The sequence below is a fragment of the Puntigrus tetrazona genome, chromosome 19 (assembly GCF_018831695.1).
Source record: "Puntigrus tetrazona isolate hp1 chromosome 19, ASM1883169v1, whole genome shotgun sequence".
NCBI classification, from domain to species: domain Eukaryota; kingdom Metazoa; phylum Chordata; class Actinopteri; order Cypriniformes; family Cyprinidae; genus Puntigrus; species Puntigrus tetrazona.
In genome coordinates this window covers 3616509-3629288 of record NC_056717.1, presented here as the reverse complement: position 1 = coordinate 3629288, position 12780 = coordinate 3616509, and the positions used below count along the sequence as shown (strand labels likewise).

General features: G+C 39.9%; 2 protein-coding genes across 4 annotated transcripts in view; both read right to left on the bottom strand.

Annotated features, from left to right (window-relative positions):
- The window catches only part of epb41a (erythrocyte membrane protein band 4.1a), a 55599-nt gene extending 50085 nt beyond the window's left edge, over positions 1-5514 (bottom strand). The window contains exon 1 of one of the 2 annotated variants that reach the window (XM_043217650.1): positions 5391-5514. The gene's annotated coding sequence lies outside the window, so the exon portion shown is untranslated. Of the gene's footprint in view, positions 1-2033; positions 2166-5390 lie in introns of those variants that run through there. The other variant, XM_043217641.1, reaches the window with a different exon arrangement.
- A 1241-nt stretch (positions 5515-6755) lies between these two features.
- ccn2b (cellular communication network factor 2b) lies at positions 6756-12148 on the bottom strand. Of its 2 annotated transcripts, none has more exons than XM_043218446.1 (5): positions 11977-12148; positions 11031-11247; positions 10636-10887; positions 9651-9862; positions 6756-8257 (listed from the first exon to the last, which is right to left on the bottom strand). In XM_043218446.1, the coding sequence occupies exons 1-5, from the start codon at positions 12031-12033 to the stop codon at positions 7952-7954; spliced, it is 1044 nt and encodes a 347-aa protein (XP_043074381.1). In that variant the 5' UTR covers positions 12034-12148; the 3' UTR covers positions 6756-7951. The 2 variants fall into 2 exon arrangements, with proteins under 2 accessions (XP_043074381.1, XP_043074380.1); XM_043218445.1 differs by having other exon boundaries at positions 10624-10887; positions 11977-12146.
- Between the last annotated feature and the right edge of the window lie 632 nt (positions 12149-12780).

Below are 12780 nucleotides of genomic sequence, written 5' to 3'. Positions count from 1 at the left end.
AATGAATGGAAAATTCAACGAACGGGGTTTGTTTGGAATAGAAATCTTTTGTAATTATACGTGTTGTCAATTGTCAGTTCATTTAGTTAGTTTTTTAATGTTCGATGCAGCGGCGACATTGACAACATAGATCAGTATTGATAATCAGAAATGTTCCTGAAGAGCAAAAATCAGCATTTTCTGAAGGATCGTGTGCCACTGGAGAAATGATGCTGAAAATTCAGCTTTGATCACAGTATATATTTCGCAGCCTTAAAAATGCAGCATTGGTTGGCATAAGGGCCTTACAAAAAAAGGAAAAAAAGCATTGTGAAAATTATTACTATGAATTATTAGCTGGCAGTCTAAGTAGAATAAACCGATAAGAAACATATACTTTTGTGCAAGATATAATTAGTAACAGTAAGACAATAAATGAAATTTAATTTACCTACATACAAACAATATATACATACAAACATTTTATTTATTAAATGTCATTTTAATTATATATATATATATATATATATATATATATATATATATATATATATATATATATATATATATATATATACATTTTAAATATATAGTAGTGCTGTCTATATATAATATATATATATATATATATATATATATATATATATATATATATATATATATATATATATATATAAATTAGCGTTTGCATTGACTTTGTTGTTTTGTTTTGTTTACATATACTTTCTGTTAAAAAGGCTGATGTAGTGAGAACTCTCTTGATCTGGGTGTTTTTGAGTTGGGATGTTTTGGGGGGTTTTTTGCTGTTTGGCATGCTGTTGTTAATCCAGAGCTCAAGCCAGTGACCACCTGTTCCTCCATTTCCTCATCTGACTCTCTGCTGACATCTGCTGACAGTGTCTACAACCACACTAACACACCAAGCAAATACAACCTCATATGTCCTCCTGAGACCCAGGGGAAACGCATTCAAATGCAAAAACAATTGATTTTATTTATTTATTTATTTATTTATTTATTTTTTAAATTACCAATATATTTTTAGGTTTCAGGATTTTTAAATTTACACCACTATTGGTATGAAAATAATGCTAAGTATGAACTATGCTATGAAAGATATAACAGAATGATTTAATACACCATTTGTCTTAATGAAAAATATTTAAACGAAAGAAATTGCATATTAAAGTGTTTTTGAAGCGATACATAATGAAAAACGAATAGTTGTTTTTTAGGTATTTTTATTATAATATCTAATATGTTATCTGAATATTTAAATCATCGTAAATATTAAATAATTATAAAAATGTTTTATTAAATTATTTAAATATTTAAATGTGTTGTGTCTTGCTATTCTCATCTGAGGACGAGTATTAAAAATCAATGTCCTGTTTCATAACAGAAAGTAATTTTTTGATTTGAACTCCGTTATTAGATTAGATTTAAATGCTAATTACAAAATATCATCATATTTCCATAACAGTGTTACATTTGATCATCTAAATTAATGTTTTAATTTAGTTTTACGTAATTTTATTTAATGCCAACTTATCGTTATCATTTTGAATTTATCCAACTGATACATCAAAGGAGAGATCCTTAAGAGACCCAAACCAGATAAAATGATATTTTACAGTATCAGTAAAAAACAACTAGAGGTAATCTTTATAATAGTACATCAAACGCATAAGAGCATCTAATTGCATCTTTAATCCATTTCATTCTAATATGAATAAATGAATGAATGAATTGTATTGGAAGCTGTTTCCTAAAGCAGTTTTTTTGTTCAGTTGTTCCCATTTCCCAGCGTCTGAAGCCTGTGAAAGGATTTCATGGCATTTGGGATTGAGGCCTCGTCTCTGACGGCACAGACACACCGGTCTGATTCCATCCCACAGATATCTGTACTTCCTGAAACAAGCTTTTGGGTTTTCTTAAGGGAGCGCACACGTAAAGGAGGCATACTGTGACCCGCAGCCACGGAGGACCGGTTTTGCTTCTGCCGAGCTGTGCAGAACTCCATATAAAGATTAGAAGTAAAATGACAGACTCACCACAAATCACACCGGACCGTTTCCAACGACATCAGCGACAGGGAAGAACGATCCAGTTCGGTTGTGAAACAGAAAAAAGAGGGAGGCAGAGAAAACGTATCAGAAATGCATTCGAAGGCAGATATAGGCTAACATAAAAAAAATCATTATTTTACCTGCCACATGACATGACATCTCATTAAAAAATATAAATAAATAAATACAATAATCATTTGAAAGAACCTTTTTTTCTTTGTCTTTGTGATAATATATCATTAATATATGAAATTTGATTTTTTTTGTGTCACTAATCACTAACTCCAGACAATCCTGGTTTACTATGATGATTTTTTTTTTTTATAATTTTCTCACAATTCCTACACCATAACAAATTTGAGTTTAGCGTAACTATAAAAATGTATATTTATGATAAAAGGAGCTTTAATATTTTATTAACGTACACGACTGTGTCTAAAAAGCCCACTCCTGAAATAAAGAGTTTAGTGAGATTTTAAACAGCTGCTAAAAACAGCAAACAAATGCTTGTGAGAAATCCAGCATAGAAACGTTTTAACTTCAAACCGAGTCCTCTGTCCACAACGCTCTATATTCCATTCTATTCTAGTCTATTATCTCATCTGAAGCAGGAGAGAAATCTGCACGGACCAGACACTGTTTGCAGGTAAAAACAGCCCAAACTGTGCCCCAAAAAAAGCGTTGGTGGGTTTTGATGGGACCGGACAGCAGGAGATGAGCTTTAAAGTTCATTAGAAGTGACGGTTTCAAGTTTAAAATGTCTTTATTTTCACCTCAAAGGTCCTATGAGCCAATATTTTATTCACAATGAATAAAAAGGAGAATATCTAGCAGTTAAAGAAGTAAAGCTGGGCTCTCTGATCTGAAAAGAACGACCCTCGCAGTCAAATCTCAAACGTCCCGCCATCTCTGGAACTGGGGTCGAGGTTTGCTCCAAACCCTTACAAAGAGAGGTCAGTCACGCTAAAGAGGGCCTTTTCTGTTCCTTCCGAGTGCTTCTTTAAACCCAGTCAACTTTGACACTACTTTCTACCTCAGCGAGTGAAAATAGGAGCTGGCTCTCTATAAATACTTTCCCTTGCTCTTATCACTCACTAGTAACGTTCAATATTTAATGTTGCCCAGGATGAAACCAAACTCCCATCAAACTGAAGACAGGTGCCTGGTGTTTCATTATCCTGATGCGGCTCTTCTCCGCAGCCTTCCTTGCCGCCCTGAATGACATTTCCAAAAGATAATGAAGAACATGACTTGATCACAAGAGGACGGTATGGATGGCGAGGCTTTTTTTCTCATCTTAAGCTACTGTAGGACTCTTTAGAGGACTTTGATTACAGCACACAGAGCTTACGGACTACTCTATTATCATTAAATGGAACAGATTCAGGATATGGGGCAAAAAAGGTTTTTTCGACACATATATCACACGCGAATGTGATACTGATCGTATTCAGCAATCAGTTCATATTAGTCACTGTTTTGCTCAAGTTTACCATTGAATATATAAAGACAAAGCAGGACGACGACTTTAGGTTACCCTTGAAACACTCATATGCTAATTTTATGAATTAAATCAGATGGTGATGGCCAAAACAACTGGGTGATTTTTAATCACAGATGTAATACTGCAGCTCTTCCTAAATAATCAGTTAAATCTGAAATCTGTGTGGCTTTCTGAAAAGAAAAAAAAAAATATATCATATAATACAATAAAAATGTTATGCAAAAATATATATATTTTTAAATAGACACACAGATTTGGAAACCGAGAAATAAAATAAATAATTAATTCATTTGAATAATTCTGTTGAATAAAATACCCTTGTTCTATTTTGTTCTATTCCACTCTATTCTATTCCGAAAACACTTTCAAACCCATAAATATTAATATCGCTTCTTCATGCGCCGAGCTGCTAAAAATTACAGACTGTGTAAAATATCGGATACGAAAGGACAAAAATAACTGCATATTACGGTCTCAAACCCCGAACGAGGGAAAATGACAACCAGCGTTCAGCTCCGAGATCTCAAACTCATCTCTGCTGTTTTCTCTCTAGACGAACCACTTCACATCACAGCTCGATAAAATCTTCTGATGAGCGGACGACACAGCTATTATTGGACTCATAAATAACAATGCTGAAACCCCATACTGAGCACATGAAGACAGCACCCACAGCAACACGTCAAAAAACACTGAAGAGCAATAGTAACACTTTAAAACCACTTCCAGCTGCTCTATACTCTCCAACTATTTCTACTTTGAATGCAATCGACCTACAGGCTAGACCTTAATGCACCTGTACTCTAATACATTACGTAACATGACTATCCCTCTGAATGAACCCAACATATCCTATGAGTCGCCTCTGTTTCACTGGAAGTCGTTGGCTACGCTAAACTCCCTGGCCACTGCATTGTTACCCTCTTTTTTGGGTCTTTTACCTTCTGCCTCGTTTCTCCTTCTTTTTGATGGGACACGCTTCCAGTGGAGTTCGAAAAGTTGCTGTGTGGTGCATGTGTTTCACGGGGTTTCCATTTTAACCCATTTTCTTTCAGGCTGAGCCAAAGTGTTTCAGCACATCTGCACAACGCTCTCACGGTTTCCACCATTTAGGAGACTTTTTAATTTTTTATTTTTACCCCCTACAATCAGGGAGTCCTCAAGGTCATGTCTCCGTTAACCACCTATATGCCCCCATCAATGGTTTTCACCGTGAAGAGTAAAAATGTAAATAATGCAGCTGTTCGATAAAAACAGCTGTAAAGCCAAAATCCATCTAAACGCCGCTCATTAGCTTTTTTCCCCCCCTCGAACACATGTTTACATCCACATGACATTTAAGTGAGGGGGAGATGAGCGAGAGATTGCTCATTTCTCTGCAGTACGATAAATAACACCGTAATAACGCACACGCGTTACATAACTCACAGCTGCTGACACGGATAGAAACGGAGCCGTAAGCTTCAAACCTGCATTACGCGACCGAAACTAATCGAAACGGCGGGGCGTTGCGAAATAAAAACATAAAAACGACAACCGCCGCATCGTCACGCCAAAATAACGCGATAAAATAACGCGAGAAGAGCGGTCGCCTCCGTCTGATTTCCAGCATTTTAACGCGTTTTATTCGGGTCGGTCGAATGCACGCGCCGGTCCAGCTGACAGGGCGAACCGTTTTTAACGGTCACCGCTGTAACTATAGCAACATTATCCGTCAATCAGCATCGCGCCTCAGTCTCACCTCAGTAATAAGCGCTCGTGCGCGAACTAACGCCGCTAGTCAGGGGTGTCCCGACCGGCCGGCTTAAACGGCGGACCCAGAAAAGATAAGTTTATACCTGAGGCGAAGAAAAGGCGCTGTCCTTTATCCCCGTGCTTTTCCGGTACAATAATACGGTTTTTTTTGGTCGACGCCGAGCTCTTTCGTAGGCGAGCGTCACAGCTCTTCTCAGATGATGCGCGCTAACGTTCAAATCACGACCCTTTCTGCTTATGAGGGTGACTGGGTGCTAAAGGTTCGGCTCCCAGCCCATAGTCTACAACCCTATAGACTAATTTAAGTATAAAGAAAGAAGGAACTTATATTTCGCTTAAAATGAAGTCTTGGTTCGTTCAGAAGACGTGTTTTGTGGAGTTGGGTTCACAAGCCGTTACATGGAGGCACACACACACACACACACACACACTTAACATTTTCAGGCTTTTTCTAATCAAGCACACCTCTACCGATGAGACCGGACATGTACTGGTCAGATAAGGGGACACAGAGTTGGGAAAGGCTGAGTTAAAGGAACAGTTCAGAACAAAAGCCCTCATCTGGATCTTCTGAGGTGAACGGGTGCCATCGGGGTCAAAACATCACAGCGATCCAAAAGTCCAGCAATTCACAAACTGCTTGTTTGTCAAAAAAAAAATCCGTAATCAAGACATTTTGTTTTGTTTTGACTTCTAAATGTTACAAAAATACAAAACATTTCCTCGTCTGAATCAGGAGAGAAGCACGCACAGACCGACCGAGCAAGCCTGTCCTTATAGTGGATCGCTCATATTTTGGTCAGAAGGTTAAACGTGAATGAACGCAAAGGGTTTTACTTTAACGACACCCATTCCACAACCACAAACACATCTACGTTTTGGAAGGGCTAAAAATATAAAGCTTCAGATAACACTGATATGACTCCCAACGGGTTATAACCTGGCTGTTTTGGGTCGCCATTGACTTCCACAGTGGGAAAATAAATTATATGAAAACTGCCTGGTTACAAAACACTGCTGTGCTCTTTTGGGTGAGCTATTCTATTAAACCAGCACTATGTCAATTACCATCAAATCATTTCGGCGTGTTAGGTGTGGCTACACTTTTGAAACAATATATTTTTTACACACTTCATATAGTGTCATCAGAATTTATTACATAAACAAATGCATGATTATTTTGGTGAAAACATTAGTAAAACAATTTTTAAAAATCAACTGTATGAATATTTCTTTCGGATATAATTTCCAACTATTAACTAAACTAGTTATTTTAACATACGTTAGGTTACTTTTCAATGCAAAGTACGTTTTTTTTATGGCGAGTTTATCGTATGATAATTCTATTATAATTCTCATTCATTCTAACGTATATCAGTCCTAAATGTGAGGTTGCTTTTCACCGTGGCCGTATCAAGCGACTCTCAAAATCAATAATGCACAGAATATATATAAAAATATAATTTCTTTATTGGAAAATAAAAGTGCATGAGAAAAGAACTCGCCGGTATCATTGCCAGGTGAATACAATGAACACAGAGTAATACAGTACACAAACAAAACTACATTTAAGAGCTACATAAATTAGTACAATCTGTACACGGTCTTCTTACAGTATTTACACAAGGTGTATTCGTCATCGTTTGGTTCCTTTCCGAGGATTCATTTCCTATTAAATAAACAGTAAACATCATAGGCAGTATCTCATTATCTAGGCCTCGTTTTCTTCCCCAAATACTTTGGGACTCATTAGCGGTTTTCATACTTGACAGATCGGGTTCAATCAGATACAAAGTTATTAAGGTCAGCCGTTAAATATTATTCCTTGCTTTAAGGTACAAATGATCGTAAATAATGATAACCCGATTGACAAATCGAACGAAAAAATACAATAAAAATACATATCAAGTGTATGATTACATCGTTGTCTTTTCAGTCTATTCCTGTATTGAGGAAAACGTTCTTGAAATTAACTCGATTTAATTAGTTGCTTCGTGTCCACAACGTCTTAAAGGACAAGTTTACCCAAAAATAACTAAATTAATACATTTAAAAAACATAAAAATTAAACCCAACGCTATTCCAAACCCATGGCACAAACGTAGAATTAAAGCATTTAAAGCAACGCCATGCAGCTTTTTCTACACAATTATATTGTATAGTGACCAGATTGTTATCCTGCTCCTTTTCACGAGTTACATCATGGCTTCCAAATCTGGAAACTCTTGTGTGGAACTGTACTGACGGAATGGAAAAGAGCTGCATCCAAATTCTTCATAACTCTTTTAGTGTTCTGCAACGTAACAGTTGATAGGTTTGCGACAACGTGAGTCATTTTTGAGTGAACTATCTTCCTAAAACCAAGTTCTCAGTGCTTTAGGTCTGCTGTGGCAGGACCGGTCAAACAGCCGGATGACTTCAGAGCTTCACAAAATACAAAACAGGAGAAGTAGGAGTTTTCGCTTCGTGTCAAACATTCTCGTTTCTTTTCTGCTCACGAGTCGTGAGAAAATCAGGGTCCAGTAAAACGCGGAGCTGCCTCGTGTGCGCATGCGCTTGATCGTCAGCGTGTGTGTGTGTGCGTGTGTGTGTGTGTGTGTGTGTGTGTGTGCGTGTGTGTGTGTGCGTGACACCGGACAGCTCCTCACATGTCGTTATCATAGTCCCCGGTCATTCTCCGTGAGTTTGAGGCCAGGAAGATATCGTTCTCACGGGGGCAGTCGTGATGACAGGAGCAGGTCTTAATGAACATCATCTTCCTCCTGAAGGAGTCTCCCTCGGGACAGAGGAACTCCACCTCGGCCGTGACGGTGGAGTGAGGGGTGCAGCAGCGGCCGTCCGTACACACCCCGCAGAACTTGGGCTTGTACGGCCTGATGCTCTGGCATCCCGACAGTTCAAAACGCATCCCGCGCTGACTCTTTGGGGTCCGCACACACTTCTTCCCTCTCTGTAAGAAAGAGGTGGCCTGTTAATATCTGAGATGGTTTGTGATGGGTCGAGAGCGAACCCAACGCCACTTTAAACCCGCGTTTTTTGCGTTTCGCATAATCGTTTACGCCACGATGCAGTTTTGCTGGTCGAAAAATGTGCATGTTTGATGGTTTCAGAGCGAGGTTTTATCGTCTTAATGGAAGCTGCACAAAATGGGGACATCGCCAACTGCTGGCCTGGCATGCATAACCTTTTGTCATTTTTCTGCGCGAACCAAGATCACTTAAAAAAAAAAAATGCTAAGGAAAGCTTTTTCCTTAGCATCCTAGATATGCTCAAAGTCATAAGTCATGTCACTCGGCAGCCATATTTAAAAGTGCAGCTCCTATCTCTTTAAATGGTCAAGGAGCATATTCTACAAAAGTACGATACGATTACGAATAAATTTCATATTTGAAATCATAAATAAAATCCGAACTGTCAGATGTTTTTTATTTTGCTCAAATGGCGTTAAAAAGCGTATTTTTGGAGCTAGACCAGCCAGTGCGCGTAAATTTGGGGCTAGTTTAAATACCTCGATTAACTAATTTGTTAATTGGTTTATAATAAGCGGACTTGGACCCTGAATACAAACGAATCCACATCACGTGTAATATAGGTAACAACATAAAATTAAACGTGTCCATGTGCACACGTACATGGGTATGTTTATACACAGAGTTTTTCCTTCCGAAAAGTATTGTTTTTAAGCACTGTCAAGGGCATGCCAAACCAACAGGTGGCGATATAGATGGTTTCCAGTAGTTGGACATAAGAGCACGTGCTCTAACGCTTGCCTAAATTGCTCAGATTTTCTTCAGGATCCAAGAAGTTGTTAGAGCAACAAATTATAACACTAAAGTCCGCTACAATACACCATGCAACAACATGAAAACGCATGCTTGCTTCACATTACGGACAGCAATTTTTAGTACATAATCACATTCATAATACTCGCATAGAGTGTGTTTTGTATTTAACCCCTTTGCATGACATAGACAATAAATAAACAGGAATCATGGCCGTGACAAAAGATTTAGTTTCGAAGGGAAACTGTGGCCCGTTATTTACAATTCAACTCAATTAAAACGCGTAAAAAATGTGGTGCAGCGTGCCATCTTCAGGTCTCTGTGGTTTCTGGCCTTAAAGCCGAGGTATACTTAATTTTTCCATGTTCCATCTAGTGTGCTAACCTTTTTTTTTTTACAAGCGTACTCTATTGATTGCTCATGTGGACTGACGCACACTACACAGAGGCCCTTTTGTTTCTGAGTGCTCGAACGATCAGCGCTCAAGATGAACTTTACGTCACGCGGCCAGAGCGGAACAAGGCCAGCGTACGGTTGATTTAACTCGGCGCTCTCTCTCACCTTGATGTCCTTTTCCAGCTCCGCATCGCAGGGGCGGATCATGCACATGCGGGTCTGCCGCTCCAGCTGGCATTGCTCATTGTCGTTGGTGACACGAGAGGACACCCCCATGCCGCAGGTGGCGGAGCATTCGCTCCAGTCAGTGGTCTGAACGATGCAGTTGTCCCTCGCGCTCTCGGGCTGGACATCCTGACCAGATAGCTCTCTATACGCTGAAAGAAGAGGAGGCGCGCGTTAAATGCTTGCGCTGTTGATCAAAACAACCTGGAAAGCATATTGCTGTAAAGTGAGTTTTTGGAATACGTAAAACACAGGCATAAGTAGCGCAGGTATATTTGTAGTAATAGCCGACAATACATTACATAGGTCACAATTATACACTTTATCGTTTATGAAAAAATTTATTAGGATATTAAGTAAAGATATTTAGCACATTTCCTACCGTAAATATATCAAAACTTATTTTTTTATTAGTAATATTTAGATTTTTTTTATTCCAGATTTTTAAATAGTTGTATCTTATCCAAATAAAGTCCAATCTAAACGAAGCATGCATCAACGGAAAGCTCATTTAATCATTTTTTCAGATAAATACGCAGATGCATAGATATCAATAAAAAAAAAAATACTGTTATGACTGGGTTTGCAGTCCAGTGTAAAATATTTAATTAGTACCACTTTAGAATAGTTAACTATGACTTTTACTCTCAATAAATTCTCCCTTTGCTGCTTATTAATAGTAAGGTAGTTGTTAAGTTTATGTATTAGGGATGTTCAATTAATATGTACTTAATTAGCACTAATGAATGGCTAATATTCTAGTAATATGCATGCTAATAAGCAGCTGTAACCGTAAAATAAAGTGTTATCATATATAGGTGGTCCCCTCCTCCCTTAGGCTCAATGAGCACACTTTTAATAAAGGCCAGCGGTTTCAGCTTAATGAAGCAAAATGAAAGAAAAGTTGACTTGCCGATTGACCTACCAGCCATTGCTGACTGGAAGGTGTCTTCCTGTGGGATCTGGTCGCACACCCACTCCTCGCAGCACTTGCCAGGGATCTGGACGCGTCTCGGATAAGGGCAGTCAGGAGAGGGCAGCCGTATGCTGCTGGCGCAGGTCGGCACGCAGCCAATCTCCCCGTTCATGCACACACAGTGGTGTTTGCAGCTGGGCTGAAACGTCTCGCCACTGCGGTAAATCACACCGCCCAGGTCACACGTCTGACCCTCTTGAGCTGCAACACATCCAAAGGCCATAAGACGGCTTCCCAACACTAAAAGGCTCCTACTCGTGGACAGAAAGTGCATGCAAAACATTTGGATTCTCTCCGTATTATATAACACTCGATGGCTTTCCAAAACGCAGTACGACGCTCACCCATGCAGATGCCTGTCTCGGTGTCGCTCAGCACTCCGTAGTCACAATACAGGTCTTTATGATGGTCGCATGGCTCCAGGAAAGAGCAGGGCTCTCCCGCCTGTCGGGCGCACACTTTACAGCAGCTGCAGCCGTCCAGAACCAGACTGGTGCCCGCGGGACACAAAGGGCCCTCGGCCGGGCAGTCACAGGGCTGAGAGCAGTCCTGACACAGCGCCTGCAAACAACGTGACACGGCGTCAGGGACGCAGCGGAGGCTTTCTCTGCGGCAACTCTAACTTTTTCCGAAGAGCCAAAAGGGATTATTCTGAAATGTCTGGGACAAATCGATTGCCGTGATCGGGGCAGTCAGCACGCAATACTCTCGATGACCACAAGGGGGAGATAACATGCAGATCCGTAAGCGATGTTACACTCTGGTAACACATAAAGCTCGTTTAACCATAACCATAGGTGTAGAAAAATACGAAAGACTGAAAACAGCTGGTGTAGAATCACAGAAATCGTCAGTGCGTTATACAGACGATTAGTATTAGTGAAAAAAACATGTATTGGTATTTGCTCGTGAAGTGATCTAGGGATCTTTATTTCTGTATATAAAAAACAATGTGTTACTTTTACTTTTGCATATAAATATTAGAAGAATGGTAGATTGAGATCATTGTACTGAGCATCGCAAAATCCCATGCAAACACAAACCAGCAGTGACTTACATAATACTCACATTAAATGTTATTAAAACTTTATCAGAATGCACTCAGTTCAAGCTAAACTTACGCTAAGCAAACAGCAGCAGGCTAATCGTTTACTCACTGTGTGTTATGTGCCATTTCGAATGGTGGCAAAATAATTCATCACTCACTTACATAATCAAATCAGCCAATTCACGTCAAAAAGAGAGCTTCCTTTGTTTCGAATACACGGCATCACTGCTGTGTTCACTCACCATACGCATGAGCAAGCTGAGGACGATGCACGATCTGGTGAATGCTGTTCCGGCCATTTCTTCCAAGAGTTCCCTACAGAAGCACACACTCCGGGTTTGTTTTGGTTCTTTGGTGTGTGTGTGTGTGTGTGTGTCAGACGGCAGGATTGTAGTGGAGTGGAGAGCAGAGAGCCCCTCTTTAAATACTACCAGAACGGGGTGTAGCCCACCGGAGTCAAGCCATGCCACGCGACCCAGAGGGGTGAAAATATTTCAATTCCAGATGGTTTTCCATAATGTTTGAAAACGCAAGAGATGCTGTCAACCAGCCTTTCAATTAATCATACCACAAATTCCAGAGCGTGCGCATGGGGGGAAAAAAGTCTGGTTTCCAGCACATGGTTTGACTGCTGTTTATCTGAACGTTAACGTGGGCCGGACTGCGGATGGTTAGGGATGCTTTGGCGAGGTGTAGATTAGATACTGCTGGAACGCACCAGTGTTTAGGCGTCACACAGAAACGCTTCACGTTTTGGACCGGCGTTGCATTTAACAGCAAAAGCAAGACCGATGTGCACAGACCGCTGTGTTACAAAACGCTTTCCCGCCGCACGATGTCACGCTAGACTGGCCTGCGGGGCAGAGGATATGACGCGGCGCGCAATTTGATGTTTGCTGAGACCAAATTACAAAGAGGACAGTGCGAGGTTGTGTTTAGTGGAAATCCAAAACAAGCTCGTGAAATCCGCCTGTGTCAGGTGCAGAGAAAGCGGCGCGGTAGAAGGACCGTGTTTATTTTTTCCCTCCTTGCAGCTATTTCCCGAA

Bases quoted from the DNA above. Each gene is read 5' to 3' on its own strand.
- ccn2b (XM_043218445.1), bottom strand. From the start codon at position 12,033: ATGGCCGGAACAGCATTCACCAGATCGTGCATCGTCCTCAGCTTGCTC. The intron at 9,863-10,623 runs GCAAGTCAACTT...CTCTTCTTTCAG, and splicing joins AATGGCTGGTAGGTCAATCG to CGTATAGAGAGCTATCTGGT. The intron at 8,258-9,650 runs GTGAGAGAGAGC...TCTTTCTTACAG, and splicing joins AGCTGGAAAAGGACATCAAG to AGAGGGAAGAAGTGTGTGCG.